Raw genomic sequence first — 18,453 nt, forward strand, 5'->3', positions numbered from 1 at the left:
CCCGCCAAAATCCCACCCATCCCCACCCGTCCCCGTGAGGAATCCCTCCGTCCCCACCCGTCCCCGTGAGGAATCCCTCCGTCCCCCCCCGTCCCCGCGAGGAATCCCCTCCGTCCCCACCCGTCCCCGCGAGGAATCCCCTCCGTCCCCACCCGTCCCCGCGAGGAATCCCCTCCGTCACCATCCTTCCCTATAAACTTCAGAAATAGTTATTTTATTTAATTATGCTACTGAATTAAAGGCTCTGGTAGAGACCCATTTACAAATAAGCAAAGAGACTATTAATTTGGAAATATTAATTGGGAAGAATACATACTTTGTAAATGGGTTTCTACCAGAACCTCTAATGTAAATATAAAATATAAATACTCAGCTGATGAGAACCCACAAACTGTCAGCTGAGGACTTCCTTTGCAGTTGGCCTGGGGTCCCTTTTGCCAAGCTTGGCAGGCAGCAGTAGCGTCCCTGAGTCACAGATGCTGGCACCTCAGTGGCTCATGGATGCTGCCAGCGACTGCTGCGCTTGGTGGAGGGGAGTTCTGACCATCTCTAGAGGAGGTCCTCTGCTGGCGGTGCTTGGGGATCCCCACCAGTCACAGCAAGGGCCAACAAGTACTTCAACACTGTAGAAATAAAACCAGAAATGCATTTCCTTTTCTTTTGAACACAAAACAAAGATATCTGCCATATACATTTCCCAAGGCAGATGACTCTATGCAATGTCACCTCGGTAACAAAATACAAAAATAGACAAATACACCCCCTCCCTTTTTACTAAACCACAATAGTAGGTTTTAGCACAGGGAGTTACGCTGAATGCCTCGCGCTGCTCTCAATGCTCATAGGCTCCCTGCGCTAAAAAACAATATTGCGGTTTAGTAAAAGGGAGCCATAGTGCAAAATATAGACAGCAGATATAAATTCTCAAAACAGACACATTTTGATCACTAAATTGAAAATAAAATCATTTTTCCTATCTTTGCTGTTTGGTGATTTCATGAGTCTCTGGTTGCACTTTCTTCTTCTGACTGTGCATCCAATCTTTCTTCCTTTCTTTCAGCCTCCTGTATGTTTCCTCTCCTCCAGACCTCATTCTCTCCCCCAACTTTTTCTTTCTGTCTCCCTGTTCCCCCTTCTTTCTGTCTCTCTGTCTGCCCCCTTTCTTTCTTTCTCCGTGCCCTCCCCCAAGCCACTCGGTTTGCTGCCACCGCCATCGGGGAATAGTCCCCAAGCCACCGCTGTCCCAAGCTTTCCCTGCAGAAGCGTCGCGCTGACCAGCATTCCGCTCCCTGACGTCAATTCTGGCGTAGGAGAGGAAGTTCCGGGCCAACAAGGCATTTCTCCTCATTCCATCCAGCCTGAGCCCCATCTCTCCTTGATCCAGCATTTCCCTTCTGTGTCTGTCAGAATTACCATTCCACCTATTTTCCAGCATCACCCTTCTTTGTGTCCATCTCACCTATATCCCTATCTCACCACTTTTTCAGAATCTTCATTTGTCTCTGTCCTTGTCTTTACCCCATATTCACCATTTGCCCTTTCAATGTCTTTATCTCCCCCCCCCCACACACACTTTTTCAGCATTACTTCTATGTCTCTATTTCACCTCCTCTTCATGTCCCCTCTGTATCTCTATCCTTATTCAGAAGGTCCTGCTTACCCTTTCTCTTCTTTGTGTCACTATCTCCATTTTCAGCTTTCCCCCCTTTTCCTTTGTTACTGCACCCTGTAGCCAGAATCTTTCCACCCTCTCTCCACTCCGGCCCAGCCCAGTATGAAATATTTCCTTTTGTTTCTCTCCCCTCTCTCTTCTCCTCCCTCACCCACGAGTCCTGCATCTGGCCCTCTCCCTTCTACCTGCACCTGGCAACACCCCCCTGCTCCGCGGCTCTCTTAAGCAACTCGTCAGCAGCGGTGATCAAGACAAGCTGCCGACATCGAGGCCTTCCCTCTACGAGTCCCACCTTTGTGGAAAAAGGAAGTTGAAACAAGCGGGACTCGCAGAGGGTAGGCCCCGACGCCAGAAGCTGCTGCTGAGTTGCCGAAGAGAGCCGCAGGTAGAAGGGAGAGGGAGATAGGAAGGCTGTAGAAGCTCCGGAGCATGACACCGAACCCGGCCAGGATGATTTCTTTTTCAGGCTGCTGCTGCCGCTGCCATCCCCCACCCGAAATGACAAAAAACAGCCTAATGCCCGCGTCGGGAAATAGCCATGCTGAGCAGTGAGCTCAGCACGTACACAGATGAAAGCCTTGCTTGCTGATTGGTCCGGCGGCACGGTGGGGCGGGGCCGCCGGACCAATCAGCAAGCAAGGCTTTCATCTGTGTACGTGCTGAGCTCACTGCTCAACATGGCTATTTCCCGACGCGACGCCAGACTTGTAAGCTGCATGCTTGCATCGCCAGAATTTAGGTAGGTTGTTTTCATCCCCGTGGGAGTCCCGTGGGCAAGGGGGCGTCCCCGTGGGAGTCCCGTGGGTCAGGGGGGCATCCCTGTGGGAGTCCCGTGGGCCAGGGGGCGTCCCCGTGGGAGTCCCGTGGGCCAGGGGGGGAACCCGCGGGATCCCCGCGGGATCCCCGCGATCCCCGTTCCCGTGCAGACCTCTAGTGCATGCTTGTTGTATCATTGGGGGACCACAAAGATGATGAAAAAGTTTGTTGAGGAAAGCACAGGCAAATATTTGACACAATATAGCTCCTGAACAGAAAGCACAATAGGGCTCAGATTTTAGGAACTGAAAGAAATTACAGCCAGTTTCTGTCTCATAAACTTTTAGGGGCACTGCACTTTTTCTTTTATGAGATAAATCATTATTAAAATTGTTGGAAAAAAATTGCGCAACTTTTACTTATATTTAATGTCATATCACAACTGTACTTCCTCCAAGCTCTTTCTTGCACCATTTGAAAGAGCAATTTTTTGGCTACAAAACTCACTGAGTCACATTTTTTGAAATGTTATTCCTAATAGCTTAAAATAAGCCTGAAAGTAACTCAAGGTTTCAATCTGCATTTAATGTTAAAATATGGAATAATGAGAGAATATTTGAATTAAAAATTTGTGGCTTTCTAATAACTGTAAATTTTTATCAGGGTGAAAAATTAAGTGATCAAAGAACAGTATGGTGAGGAAAGAGTAACAATTTCAAAGACAAATTGTTCTTCACAATCACGTTAAATGCTGCTCATCATGAAGCTAGCCTGAGTTCAGTTCCTTGAATTTGTAGTGAATAGCTGTATTGCCTTCCTTTTGAGGTTGTCATTGGACCTTCAAGAACCATATGTTCCTCTAAAATCCACACAGTATCTTTTTTAAAGGCCAATGAAAAGATAGAGTAGGGCCTTGTGGATTTTAATTTTGAATCACAAGATTATTTAAACTAGATTAACTTGTAAATTAAACCACACTGATATCTAATAAGTTGTCCAGTGAATAGCCCAAGGCCCGAAATCTATTTCACTAAATTTTATTAAAACTGAAGATGTGCAGCTGGGAACCTTTATTGAACTTGCAATGAATCACCAACAAATATATGTCCATTTTTATGGGCCATTTACAAGAGTATATGAAAACAGTAGATGTCATAGCTTAAGTTAGCATGGCAAGCCCAACAAGCTTAGCTGCACCGTGCAATTTTACACCTGTAGCTCATTTGCACATTACACAATGGGATGCCAAAAGATGCCCTATTTTACCACTGCATGTATATGCGTATGAATAATGCATGGCCAAAGCAAGGCTGGGTCAAATATGAAATAAGTGATATAAAAAAATAAAAAAACTGGACAATATACAGTTGAGATATTTGCACCCAAAAAAGGCCAAAATTTGTATAAAGCACTAATATAATTTCTTTGTGTAATTATATCTTTGCTTTCAATTAGCTGTAAAGCTTCTTAATGTAAATCCTATGTGCATGTCATGTGCCATGACTGCTGGTACAGTTATGACTTGAATCAATATACAGGTCAGGAGTAATGAGGAGTCAAAGTAGGCATTAAATTTCTTGTACAATATTTTTTACCTCCTTTGCTGGTTCATAAAAGGGGAGGTAAACTAATGTTACATTCCAAACTTTGCACATGAAATTAGTGCCAAGGGTTGTATTAATCCACAAAATTTCAATTCAGTTGGAGGCTTTGTTGGGTTGTACTGGCTGGACAAAGTTGTTATTTTGTGTTACACAGAGCACATTACGCAAACAATGACCTACATTCAACAACCTCTAGATCTCAAATCAATACAAATTCAACTGAAAATTTTTACATGGTTTCAATTGAGGTTATAGAGAACATCTACATAAAATTTTATTCATTTAATTTGAAAGAGGTTGAGTAGGGATGATTTTCAATATTGGACTACACTTCTCCCTCCGTATTTGCTGTGATAGGGGATTAACAGAACCGCAAATACAGAAAAACCGCAAATAACTTTTTCATATGTTATTTGCTGTTTTCTATTAAAACCGTGAATAACATGGTGGCTGAAGGAGAGGCAAAACATGGTGAAGAAAGTGCTGGGTATTGGTGATTTTCTCTAAATGCTTGGAATCAGTGATTTCTCTATGCAAGCTGATGTAATTTTGGGGGAGGAGCCAGCAAGCTAAAAACTGTGAATAATCAAAACCGTGAATGCTGAAACTGCAAATACGGAGGGAGAAGTGTACATGACATGGAATGATCCACAAGAGACACACACCTTCTTGTAAGATTGCAGAAGGAAAAAAATTATCTAAGAAATGATATGCATTGGGGGGTCCCGTGAAGGCAGGGCGCTGACTGGACATCTCCTGCTCGAGCTCCGCTCTACTCCTTAAAATAATACCCCTAAATCACGCCTGTCAGCTCATCTAAAGCGTTTGAAAGATTCTTACCTCCCCGGGTTCTCTCCTACCTTTGATTGGGAGCTCTGTTGGAGTCCGGTGTGGCACATTTTGGCAGACATGCCGATACAGACGACGTGGCCTGCAAAAGATAAGCCCGCAAAAACTCCCAGCATGGTGGCCTCAAGCCCGATATCCGGCCACCCGCCCAAGAACTACAATGGAATGCAGGTCTCTGTCTGCCACTTCTCCAAGCTGCTCGACGAAAAGCTATCAAAGCTGCACACAGTCCTGGAGGAGATGAAGGACAGCATTGCTGGGCACGTTGCGTGAGGATCGGGCAGTGGTGGTGGAGCAACGCATCTCCATGCTGGAGTCCCACATTAAACAGCTAGAGAAGAGGGCAGAAGATGCGGAAAATAGGGGCCGCCAAAATAACCTCTGGATCATTGGCATCCCAGAGACTATGTGCGAGTCAGAATTGGGGGACCTGGTAGCAAATTGGCTGCCCCAAACTTTGGGATTGACATTTCCCTGGATCCAGTATATGTGGAGCATGCCCACTGCATTGGGGCCCCGAAAATGGAGGCTGCGGATGGTCATAGCTCGCTTTTAAACTATGCGGCTAAGGCCCGTATATTAGAGGCCTACCTGCAAACCAGGACCCTAGACTACCAGGGAGTTAAGCTGCTGCTCTTCCAGGATTTCTCAGTCAAGCTTTCGAAGCGGCGGCGGGCCTTGGCTCCCTATTGTACCCAGCTGCATTCCAGAGGGATAAAGTTCACCCTACAGTACCCAGCCAGAGTTCGCATCAACCACAACAATGGCATTGTTACTTTGGACACACCAGCAGAACTCTGCTCCTTTCTGGAGGGGTTTCCAGCTCTGTGACAGGCTCCTACAACAACTACCTAGTCAAATGCCGGGCTGGGCTCTGATCCTGGTGCTCGATGTGGACTTTTCTTCCTGACCAGCTCTCCCTGGCTGCTTCTTGGACTTGATTTGTGTGGCTGTAGTATATCGGGAGCCCATGGTTGAGCAGCATTTGGAGTGGCTCATTGGCTTTCATTGCTGGGTCTTCCTCTTCACACAGGACTGGCTCCAGTTGGGTGGCTCAGAGGACTGACTTTCACTTTGAAAGAATACCGGAACAGGTTTGCTGCTGTCTGATCCTCCACTTGCCTGATGGGTGTGACCTCTCTGGGGGCGAGCCTGAACCTGGCGGGGTGCATTTGTTTCATGCTCTCTCCAGCATCCTGGTTCCTGGGGAGGAAACACTTCTGTTCCGACAGCATCGATATCTTGCTAGACATTGTTTCTCATTGGGAGGGGGGGTTCGGGGTATCTTCTGTAAGGGGGGGAAGGGCTTCCCCTCATTGATGGCCTATTGACACATTTCTCCCTTTTTGTTGGCATTGTATTTATCGTTCATTACATTACATTACATTACATTAGTGATTTTTATTCCGCTTGTACCTTGCGGTTCAAAGCGGATTACATAAGAAGTGAACTGGACATTTCCAGGATGGTACATGACAATAGAGAATACAGTTTGAGGATAGAGACTTAATAACAGAATGATAGTAAAGACTTAATAACATCGGAAGATGTTTTGGACGGCAGTGTTTTGGTTTCTTGGGGGATGGGGTGAGGGAGGTTAGGTAGATTGTATATGCTTTTTGAACAGCAGTGTTTTGATTTCTTTACGGAATGTCTTGAGGTCTGATGTTGTGGTTAACAATCTGGTGATGGAAGGTTCGAGTTTTGCAGCATGTGTTGCCAGGAGGCTATCATAAAGCTTTTTGCGGTGAGTACCCTTGAGTGGTGGGTATGTGAATGATGTCAGTTTTCTTCTTGTTCTGGTTGGAAGGTTACGGTTTAGGCGGTCATTTAGGTAGGTGGGTGCAGTACCGTTAATTACTTTGAAGAGTAGACAGTATAGTTTGAATTGAATTCTGGCTCGAATCGGTAGCCAGTGTGAGTCTAGGTAGGCATTGGTGATGTGGTCAAATTTTCCGAGTGAGTAAATTAGTCTAAGGGCTGTGTTCTGAACAGTTTGAAGTTTTTTGATCATGTTTGTGGGGCATGGTAGATAAAGGATATTGCAGTAGTCCACGAGACCTAGTACCAGGGATTGTACAATTATCCTGTAGTGTTCTTTGTCAAAGAATTTCCTTATTTTTCTTAAGTTGCGCATTGTGAAGAATGCTTTTTGGGTAGTTTTGTTGATTTGGGTCTGCATAGTGCAGCATCTGTCTATCTGCACTCCCAAGATTCTGAGTGAGGTCTGGATTGGGTATTTGGTTGCTTTAATTTCTAGGTCTGTTATGGATGGGTTTTTGTCCGTTTCAAGCATTAGGAATTTGGTTTTGTCCGAGTTTAGTTTCAGTTTGTGGTTTGTCATCCATTTTTCTACTTCATCCAGAATTATTTCCAGGTGTCCTGTTGAGGTGTGGTCTTGGATTTCAAAGGGGAGGAGAATAGTTATGTCATCTGCGTAGCTGAATGATGTTACATTTAGGTTGTCTAAAGTGGTGCCGAGGGAGGAGATGAAGAGATTGAATAGAATGGGCGATAGTGGTGACCCCTGCGGGACTCCGCATGGATTTGACCATGGGTTAGATTTCGTGTTGTTTGTCTTAACTCTGTACGTTCTTGTTTTGAGGAATCCTTGGAACCAATTGTAAACCACCCCTGAGATCCCGATTGCATCAAGTATCTGGAGTAATATGGTGTGATCGACTAGATCGAAGGCGGCGGAAAGATCTAGTTGGATAATTAGGATCCTGTGTCCTTTACTGAGGTGTTGTCGGGCTATGTCTAGTAGTGTTGCTAGTAGTGTTTCCGTGCTGTGGTGAGATCTAAATCCTGATTGAGAGGAGTGAAGTATATTATGGTCAAATAGGTAGTTGGTGAGGTATTGAGCCACAAGTCCTTCAATCAGTTTGACATATAATGGGATCGAAGCGATAGGTCTGTAGTTGGTAGGAGCGTCTATAGGGCCTTTTTGATCTTTCAGTAGGGGTGTGATTATGATCTCTCCAAGATCTTGTGGGAATTGACCTTCTATGAGAGTGCTTTGAATCCATTGCATGAGGTTGGTTTTGAATTTAAGGGAGGCATTTGTAAGCAGATACGATGGGCAGTAGTTCAAGTCGCATGAGGTGTGGCTGTATTTTTTGTATAGTCGGTTCAAATCAGACCATTGTAGGGTTGGGAATGTGGTCCATGTTCTGTCTGCAGATATGGCTTCTTCCGTTGTGGGGGTTATTATCTCGTAGAGTTTGGTGGTTGAGTTGTTGAAGGTATTTCTGATTGTAGTGATCTTGTGTTTGAAGTGGTCTGCTAGTTGAGAAGCTGTTGGTGGTTTATTGCCTTGAGTGGCAAGGAATGGGTTTGTGTCCGTAAGTTTTTTTACTAAGTTGAAGAGTGTTTTTGTGTCAGAGGTGTTTGTGCCAATTAGTTTAGAGTAGTATGTTTTGCGCTTTTCTTTAAGTTTGATATTGTATAGTTTGATTTGGGTTCTCCAAGCGGATTTGGTTTGATCATTTTTCTTTTTTCTCCAAGATCTTTCAAGTTGTCTGCAATGCCTTTTTTGTAGGAGGAGTTCGGAGTCGAACCACTTTTCTGAGGATCTGCAGGTTCTATGTTTGGTTTTTTCAGGGGCTAGCTCGTTCAAGGTTGTTTCACTTAGGATGCGCCAGTGATTTACGAAGTCAGTTGGGTCGATGGGGGCGATTATAGGGTCAACTTTATCCCAGAATGTGGCAGGCTCAATTTTCTGTCTAGATTTGAAGGTTGTTTTTTGTGGCTTGGGTTTTGTGTTATTTTGAGGCCAGTTGATGGTGAAAGTGTATTTGTGGTGGTCTGACCAAAGAGAGGGATGCCAGGTACCATTGGTGATATGAATTTTTGGGGTGTGGAGGTTATGAGACGTGAATGCTGCTATATCAAGTTGGTGGCCTTTTTCGTGCGTGGGTTCAGGATTGAGGATCTGGTAGGATAGGGCGTCGAGGTATGAGAGTATATCGTCTACTTGTTTGGATGTGTGGTCCTCGAGGTGGAGATTGATGTCTCCTAGGAGCAAATTGTATGTGGAGGTTAGAGAGTTCTGGAATATGAATTCTTCGAGTTCAAGTTTTGAAGTGTTCCATTTTCCTGGAGTGATGTAGCATAATAGACAGTTCAAGGTGTCTGTGAGTGTATTGTCGGAGAGTTGGCATGCAAGAAGGTCTAAGTGAGGGGTTGAGTGTTTGTGTAGAACTTTTAGGTTGAGGTTGTTTTGTACTAGAATAGCTAGTCCTCCCCCTCGTTTGTTTTCTCGACAAACCAGCTCTAATTTGTACCCTTTGGGGCAGAATTCGGTTATGCATGGGTCCGAATTGGATGTTAGCCAGGTTTCGGCTAGGAAGAGACAGCTTAGTTGTTCTTCAGTCAGCCAGTCTTTAATTAGGTTTGCTTTTGGGCTAATTGATCTTATATTCATGTAGGCACAGGTTAACGAGGTATATTTTGTGTTGGAATTAGGATTGCAATTAAGGTAGAGGATATTTTTTGGTGGTGTGAGTTGTTTTTGAGTAGTAGTCTTGTGCTTTGGTGGAGGTCTTTTTCCCCAGGTGGTGGGAATGTGGTCTTGGCTGGTCAGTGGGCAGGATGTTAGGGTTCTCGTGGTGTGGATTTTTCTGGGTGGTTGTGGTTGTCTGTAGGTTGTTGTCAGAATTGGGATGGGTGATAGGTGATATCCTGTGGTTTGCCAGTTGGAAATGAGTAGTGAAAGTATTAGGATGGCAAGTGTTGTTTTGTATATGTAATTTTCCATTTTGTTTGTGGTGTGGAAGATTCTTTGGTTCATCTACTGTTGTGTTTTTGTTTCCCTTCCTGAACTGTATGTATCCTGGACAGGTTATGCTGTATCTTGCCTCTTGTTCATTGTTTTATATTGGCTGCTTCATCAATAAAAATTATTCAAAAAAAAAAAAGTAATGAAGTAAAAATACTAAAAAAATCCCATTAAAATATTACTTCATTAAAAAAAAGAAATGATATACATTATAGACTCATAAATAAAGAAAACAATAAAATCAATTCTGAGGCAAAATGAGGCAATTTGAATGATCTAGAAAACTTAAAAAAAAATAAATCAGGAAATCCAAGATGGCTACTGTGACAGCGTTTTAGAACAAAATAAACCGGCTCCAACACACCTAAACTAAAAATTTTTTTAAAACTCTGAAAACAGAATTTTACAGGTAGGGGACCCTATAGGATATGGCAGAAACCTCCAAAAATAAGATTTTCAGACCCTCCCGATTTTGGTTGTAACTGCTTTACTCACTGCCCTACCAATTTTTGGTTGTAACTGCTTTACTCACTGTGCCATGTGCTCTGAAGATGCTGCAGCCTGCTTCAAGTCTAACTCGTAGCTGAATCTGAGAGAAGTGATCTTGCCTCAATCAGCCAGTCCTCCAAACGCTGAGATCTTTGGGCAGCCAGTTGGACCGAAGTAAGACTGATACTCAACCCTCGTGAAACCACATGGGTGAAGGGAGGGAGGGAGGCGATATCACAGCTGGCATCCTTAAGAGCCCTGCTGAGCACCCTGCAGATGCCTAACAGCCTGTGCTCAAGCCCCTGCGAATCAGTAGGTGAGCTAAGCAGCTAGGAATATGGACCCCAAGCTCCACAAAGTTTTCTGCAGGCTGGCCAAACAGGTCCCCGAGGGATTAACTTGTTGGCTGCAGACCCAGGTCTGCTTCTTCTTCAGGCAGGCAGATCTTTCCCCTGGACTAGGGAACTCTGGTGCACTGAAAGTTGCAAAAAGCTGTGAAAAACACCAAAAATAATAAAGAAATATACAGAGCAGAGCAAAAAGACACCTTCCAGCTTGTGTACAGAAGGAAAAACTGAAAGGGGGCAACAGAACCCTCTAGAGAAGGAAGTGGAGTTGAAAGCCTGGAGTAGATTCCTTCTGCATGGCTCACGGGCATGGGGAGAATACGCCACTGTCCAGAATGACACACCTATTGCACTAGAATGTAGTTTAGACAGTAACTTAGCTTTAGCACTGGCAATAACTTAAGCTAGTGCAAAATTGCTGATTAACAAGCTCAATGGAGCTTGCCCATTCCACTACTAAGGCTTCGTTAGGATCTACAATCTGACTTTAATCATCATTAAAGCAATCAAAAGAACAGGTCATCAGCATCCTTATTTGACAAACTCAGAGTGTTCCTTACCATACAGGCTCTTCCCATAAGATTAAAGCCATTTTGTAATTTTACAGGGCTTCAGGCTTTAAACTTGTGGAAACAGCCTGTATGGTAAGGAACGCCGAGTTTGTCGAATAGTTATGCTGATGACGCCTGTTCCTTTTGATTGGTTTAATAATGATTCATCTTATTTACAGCATTAGTGTACTATGAAGGCAGATTGTAGTTCCTGACAAAGCCTTAGTGAAATGGGTGAGCTCTACTGAGCTTGTTAAGCTACCACCGAATTGCTGGTTAAGTTATTGCCAGTGCTAAAGCTAAGTTGCTGTCTAAACTAAATTTTGAAGTACAAAAAAAATGTTTTATGTAATAAGATAATTTTCTAATTTGGTCACAGGTGTTTCTCTATATATGGCTGTGTGGATGTTTTTTTCTGATTTATGATGAAGTGCTAAAGCTTGTATGGCAAGTTAGATAATACAACCCATATTTGCAACAGAACTGGATTGTTTTCCTCCCCAAGAAAAAGGTGTTTTGTATTATTTAACTTACTATTTTTGTGGTTGGTGATTATCACTTTTTTGTGCAAGTTTTGCCTTTTTTGAATTAAAAGATTATCTATCTCCACACAAAAGGGGTTGGGAATCAATTTACTACACTGCCTTATACATATACTTCAAGTTAAGACACCTCTTGTGTAGTCTACGTAGGTTCTTTCTACAGTCACTAAAGAAGATCAAAAAAGACTCTCACCTCTTTTGGAGTTTTATGGGCTGCACACAAGAAGATCCACTGCTCAGTTGCCGTCATCTGAGTACATGTGTCTGGATGGCATTCAGTCTGTTAAGAGAATTGCATTCTTTTTACAGTAAAATGGTGTGGTAGCTGTGTTAGTCCACATTTAAAGGTAATAAACAAATAAAACAAAACCTAAATGAAAATAGGTTGATACTTTTTTTAATTAGATTTTTTTGATTAGCTTTTGAAGGTAACGCTTCTTCTTCAGATCAGATCTGACGTGAAGACTTATAATTACTAAAATACTAAATATGAGTATCTCTTATTTTCTGCTGCAGAAAATATGAGTAAGGGCAAAGACAGCAATTGAAGCAAGGACACTGTCCATATAATCTGGCAACAGAGTCTTTCCATAAATGTTATTGATGATACTGCTGTACAGATCTAATCTGAAGAAATGTTTTCTTTGAAAGCTAATCAAAAAATGCATTAAGTTATTCCAATAAAAAAGGATCAACCTATTCTCATTTATATTTTATTTCTATTTATTATTCTTTTTCATTAATCTGAAACTATTTCATGTCAGTAGTCAAGTCCACATAAAATACCGTATATACTCGAATATAAACCAAGATTTTTGGGCCAAAACAATGGCCCAGAAATGGGGATCTTTGTTTATATTCGGGTCAGTGCTGACTCGCTCCCCTCCCAAACCTGTTTGCAAGCTTCTGCTGGGCCTGCCATGTGACTTGGTGGTCCAGCGGTGGCTTGGACAGGAAGGATCCCTCCTGCCTCCTGTTCTAGCCCGATTCTAATTACAGTGGTACCTCGGTTTACGAGTGCACCGGTTTGCGAGTGTTTTGCAAGACGAGCAAAACATTCGCAAAATCGGCGCCTCGGAAACCGAGCGCACTTCGATTTGCGAGCGCCCCCCCCCCCCTGCGAACCGGCACCCTCCCCCCCGCGATCCGGCACCCCCCCGCCGCCATCGGACCCCCCCCGCCACCTGAGGTCCCCCCAACCCACCCGAACCCTCTTCTTACTTTTTCTGTAGCCTCCGCAGCAGCACCGGCATCAGCATGTCCTGTGCGTGTCAGTGCCTGAAGATCTGCTTCCTGTGCTGGGCCTGAGAGTTCACGTTCGACGTGAGAGTTCACGTTCGATGTGAACTCTCAGGCCCAGCACAGGAAGCAGATCTTCAGGCACCGGCACTACGCACAGGACATGCTGATGTCGGTGCCGCTGCGGAGGCTACAGAAAAGTATGAAGAGGGTTCGGGTGGGTTGGGGGGACCTCAGGTCGCGGCGGGGGGGGGTGCCCAATGGCGGCAGGGGGGTGCCCAATGGCGGCAGGGGGGTTGCGGATCGCGGGGGGGAGGGTGCCGGTTCGCGGGGGGGCCTTCGGGGGGAGCAATGCCGGTTCTCGTGGGGGGGGAGCAGCGCTGATGGCCTCGGGGGGGGGGGACCTATCAAAGCGAGTTTCCATTATTTCCTATGGGGAAACTCGCTTTGATAAACGAGCATTTTGGATTACGAGCATGCTCCTGGAACGGATTATGCTCTTAATCCAAGGTACCACTGTATTTTTATCTTCCTCCCCCGCATACCTTAAGTATCCCTGATGGTCCAGTGGTAAATCGCGGTTGGAGTGATCTTCCTTTGCTCCTGCCTGTGCAGAACCACTAGCTAATTGGCAGCCAATCAGCTAGTGGCTTTACATGGGCAGGAGCTGAAGGAAGGTCGCTCCTGCCCGTGCAGAGCCACTAGCTGATTGGCTGCCACAAGTTCACAGCAGCCAATTAGCTAGCATTTCTGCATGAGCAGGAGCGAAGGAAGGTGCTCCTGCTGTGATTCACCACTGGACCACCAGGGATACTTAAGGTACAGTGGGGAGGCGGGAGGGAGATAAAAATAATTAGAATCAGGCTGGGACAGGAGGCGGGAGGGATCCCTCCTATCCCGGCCACTGTTGGACCAACAGGTCTCACAGCAGGCCCGGTGGAGGCCTGCAAGGAAACGGGAGGGAGGAAGGAAAGAGCACAGAACCTGGCAGGGAGGGGGGCTGGATGCAGAAACTGGCCGGGCAGGGGAGGGAGTGAATGAGGGGGCTGGATGCAGACACTGGCAGAGCAGCGAGGTTGGGGAAACAGGGTGCAGAGCCTGGGAGGGCAGGGCAAGGCAAGGCACTTGAATATTAAACCCCGGTTTATATTAGAGTCAACCTTTTTTGGGGGGAGGAAAGGTTACCTTGGTTTATATTCGGGTTGGTTTATATTGATCTCTTGAATGTCACGAATGACTATTTGGAGTGTGCACGAGATTATGCCTGCCCTTTGCAGTTAAAGGAAAGATTTATAAACTATAAAGAGTTTGACCTCATGCAAAATTGTCATTTCTTTAATAAGACATTAACTATTTTTTCTGCGGCCCTCCTACAAATCCAAAATGTGGCCCTGCAAAGGGTTTGAGTTTGAGACAACTGCATTTAGAAAACTAAATACTTACCTACTTAAGGAACTAAATACTTACCTACTTAAGGAAAGCTAATACAAACATGAATATTATTGAACATCTCAAACTGAGGCAGGACTGGGTGGGCCAATTGGGTTTTTCCTCCTTTTCTGATAGGCAACAGGGGTGGGTGGGATGGCCACACTGATTCAAAAGAAAATTCCTTTCTGCATTCATAACAACTGCAAGATCCAGAGGACAGATATCTCATAATAGCTGGAGAACTCTGGGGTCATAATCTAGTCTTTGGAAATTTGTATGCCCCTAATCTCTATGATCATAAATTATTTTCTCTGCTGTTAACCAAATTGATTGCATTTGCTAGATATCAAATCATATTGGGTAGGGATTAGAGAATGACATGGGGACAAATTTCTCCCCGTCCCCATGGTAACTCATTTTCTTGTCCCGTCCCCGTCTCATTCTTGCAAACTCCATCCTTATCTACACAAGCCTCATACACTTTAAAATCATAAGTGTTCGAGGCTTGTGCGGTTAAGGCAGAGCTTACAGGAATCGAGCAGGGACAGGGACAGCGACAAAACTCGCAGGAGCGGGATGGGAAAGAGTTCCTGTGGGGATGGGAAAAAATTTATCCCCATGTCATTCTCTAGTAGGGATTTCAATATAACATCCAACTCTTTGATAGATTGTAATCCTCTTAAATCAAGACTGAAAGATGAAGCAAACAAAGGAGTTAATTTTCTAATTAAAGAATTAGTGTTAGTCGAGGACTTAAGACTTCACCTTTTATTCTCACCCTCACAAAGTTTACACAAGGTTGGACTACTTACTCATTTCAGAGCTCCTATTTTCTAGGCTAGATAAAACCCCTGTCTCAGAAATGGCATTGTCAGATTATGCCTTCCTTAACATTTCAATTAGTGTCCACAAATATTTTATTTATGGTATTTAGTACCGCCTATCAATGTAATCTAAGTAGTTTACAATCAGGTACTCAAGAATTTTCCCTCTATGTCCCGGTGGGGTCACTATCTATACCTGGGGCAATGAAGAATTGAGTGACTTGCCCAGGGTCACAAAGATAAGCGAGGGATACGAACCCACAACCTCAGGGTGCTGAGGCTGTAGTTCTAACCACTAGGTTAGAAAGGATATGTGTATGCCTCCATCATGATGCGGATTTTCATGCCTTTCTACAGAATAAATGGACAGACTATATGTCCACTAATGATACCGGAGTTGTGGGCCCTGTGGTGCAATGGGACACAGCAAAAGAATGTGAGACTATGTCTTAACTTATACTACTTCTAAGAAGAAACAATGAGAACAAGAACTTCTCTCTTTGACTAAACAGCTGATGGATATGAGATCCCAACACATCCGACATGACTCCTGTAGCACAGAAGGCCTTGAGGGAGGGTAGCCCTTTCAGGACCAAGGGACATATTTGTCCCATAACTTTAAAATCCTATAAATTTTGATTGGGATAGTCTACAGTTCTAAATTTGATATGTACGGATTCCATATGATACTGCCTTTATGTAAACAAACTGGTTCCGACATTCATTCATTAGCGTCGTTGCTAGATTGACGAGAAGATTCACTTGCCACACTGTCCATAAGCCAGAAGTGTGATATTTTTAAATAAAAATAATGATATTTCACAAAAAAAATCAATTTTTTGGCATCTGCAAGCCCTTTTTACCATAAAAATGTCGTCAAAACCACAAAAATTGGCCTACGATCCTTATGGTCCTGAAAGGGTTAAGGGGCAAATAAATACCTTACTTAAAAGTGTGGAGCAGATCCTCCAGTCCCACCAATACAACTTCTATAGATGGAGTAACAAAACTGGGCAACTGCTGGCCCCACTTACGCAACCACATAAAACAACCCATCTAGTCACAAATATAAGAGGTAAAATGGATAAAGATACATGGCCCATGCCGCCGACATTCTCAAACAGTTTGTGTCTTTCTACCAGAATCTCTACAGTTATGGCACAGAAGATCTGGAGACTAGAGATAAATTTTTCCATAACCTACAAATACTAACTATAACCTCTGAACAATTGGAATTGCCCCACACAACTGCAGAAATACTAAAGGCCATTAAAAAGTTAAAGCTGGCAAAAACACCAGACCCAGATGGTCTCAGACCAGAATTATACAAAATCATATCACAGACCTGCTGCATAAATTGTTTGGGGGATTCCTAGAGGTAGAAACGATTGATCCAGCGCGTAACAGAACATATGTAGTGATTTTGTCCAAACCAAGTAGAGCAGCTGACCAATTTGGATCCTATAGACTGATCTCGTTCTTAAATCAAGATAATAAACTGCTGGCTAATATTTTGGCCACCCACCTAAACTGTTTTCTACCTTTACTTATACATCAAGACCAAGTAGGATTTGTCCCAGGATGCTAAGCCTCTATGAACTTGTTGAAGGTTCTGCCTGTCTTACAGAATAAATTGGAGGCTGGAGATAGATCCATCATTGCAAGCTTGGATGCTGAGAAAGCCTTTGATATGATATCATGGAATCATCTTTTTGGATGATGAAACAGTTTAAAATTGATATAGCCTTCATAACATGGATACAGGGGATGTATTCCACCCCATCAGCCCAACTTATTGTTAATGGCTGTCTCGGATCCTTTTGCCTTGCAAAGGGGTATGAGACAGGAGTGTGCGCTATCCCCCTTATTATTTCTACTGTCCCTAGAGCCCCTGGCTATTAAGTTAAGATTGGATACCTCAATTCAGGGGATAAAGATGGGACACAGAAGTTTCATATTAGCCTGTTTGCAGACAACATATTTTTATATATAAAGCATGTGGACAGTAACAGGCAGATGATTATGACCCTTATTGATACAAACAGCAGCTTTACGGGTTTGTGCATCAACTATGAAGAGACAGAGGCCCTTCCTCTATGTCTAAACAAAATAGACATTTGGCACAAGAACCTGGGGGTAGGGCTTGCCAAAGGCCAGCTTAAATAGAGAGGGATATAATAGAGAAAATTAAACAACTTTGCAACAGATGGCAAGTTCTTCCACTATCATTGAAAGGGCGGGTATCCCTGGTAAAAATAGTAATGCTTCCTAAGTTACTCTACCCACTACAAAGAATGCCCCTGTGGATAATCAGACAACATATCCTTGAATTCTATTCCATAGTATGATCTTTTATATGAAATGCCAAAAAACCTCTTATTAGCTAGGATGGTCATCATTCCAAAGACATGGGCAGGGGGAGGGCTAAGGCTTCCAGCTTTGAAACTTTATTACATGGCGGCTTTGAAGTACTAGATCTTTGAAAATTTGATCAACACACCTAAATACTCACCAGTGAACTTGCTGAGAGATTGCTCAGCCCCTACTTCTTTCCTGGCCTGGGTCACACTGCAGCTCCTCCTTTTTTGCAACCGCTGAAGAAGGCATGGAAGTGGTGGTGGATGATGGAATTTAAAACAGCACAAGCCTCACCTTTTTTGACTATTACTGGAACATGTGGGAGTGCCTTTAACCGCCTATAACTTGACGTTTGACATGTTTTTAGACTTGCAGACAATTTCCCTCTTTCCAACAATTGCAGCAACACTGGAAATTAGCAGTCATTCAATACATCCATTACATGCAAGTGCACCATTACTACAACAAGCTACATGCACTCTTGGAGTAGACACAGATGTTGGCCCACTTACTAAGTTCTTTAGAACTACATCTACCACACTAAACCACTTGTCCTTTTGGTATAATATGCTGGGTAGGTGTTGGAGAATGGCGGTTGAGTGATGGGTAATTTCAAGGAGACAAGCATATACAACGTTTGGCAAAGGAGTGGTTGGCCAACCTAGATTTTCCTACAACTTGAGACATTTGCATCTAGGTCCAGGGTATGTATTACTACATCAAGGGTGCTTCCTTACAGGAAACAGTTTAAAATCTGATCAGAGACCGGGGAGCTAAGAAAGGCTTATGGCCTTCTGATGCCTGTATATGATGCCAGATACATAAAGGCACACTACATTCCTTTTTGGAGTGTGTCCACTTAACACTCTGGAACAAGATCTTTGCAGTTCTGGAAGCATCTTTACAACTTAAGTTGGAGTGGAACTACTTAGCCTTGTTGCTGGGGGATAAACAGATTTTTATAGATCAAGGACTTCCACAGGAGGCCAGAAAATTTTTATATGTCAACAT

At 43.8% G+C, this 18,453-nt stretch overlaps 1 protein-coding gene across 4 annotated transcripts in view; it reads right to left on the reverse strand.

The window, feature by feature from the left end:
• The window catches only part of LOC117361554 (MOB-like protein phocein), a 132,497-nt gene that overhangs the window by 37,467 nt on the left and 76,577 nt on the right, over nucleotides 1-18,453 (reverse strand). For all 4 annotated transcript variants that reach the window (XM_033947047.1, XM_033947043.1, XM_033947044.1 and 1 more), the window contains one exon: nucleotides 11,784-11,870. In XM_033947047.1, coding sequence (XP_033802938.1) covers nucleotides 11,784-11,870 — 87 coding nt within the window. The remainder of the gene's footprint in view (nucleotides 1-11,783; nucleotides 11,871-18,453) is intronic.

This window comes from Geotrypetes seraphini, chromosome 5 (genome assembly GCF_902459505.1).
Source record: "Geotrypetes seraphini chromosome 5, aGeoSer1.1, whole genome shotgun sequence".
NCBI lineage: Eukaryota > Metazoa > Chordata > Amphibia > Gymnophiona > Dermophiidae > Geotrypetes > Geotrypetes seraphini.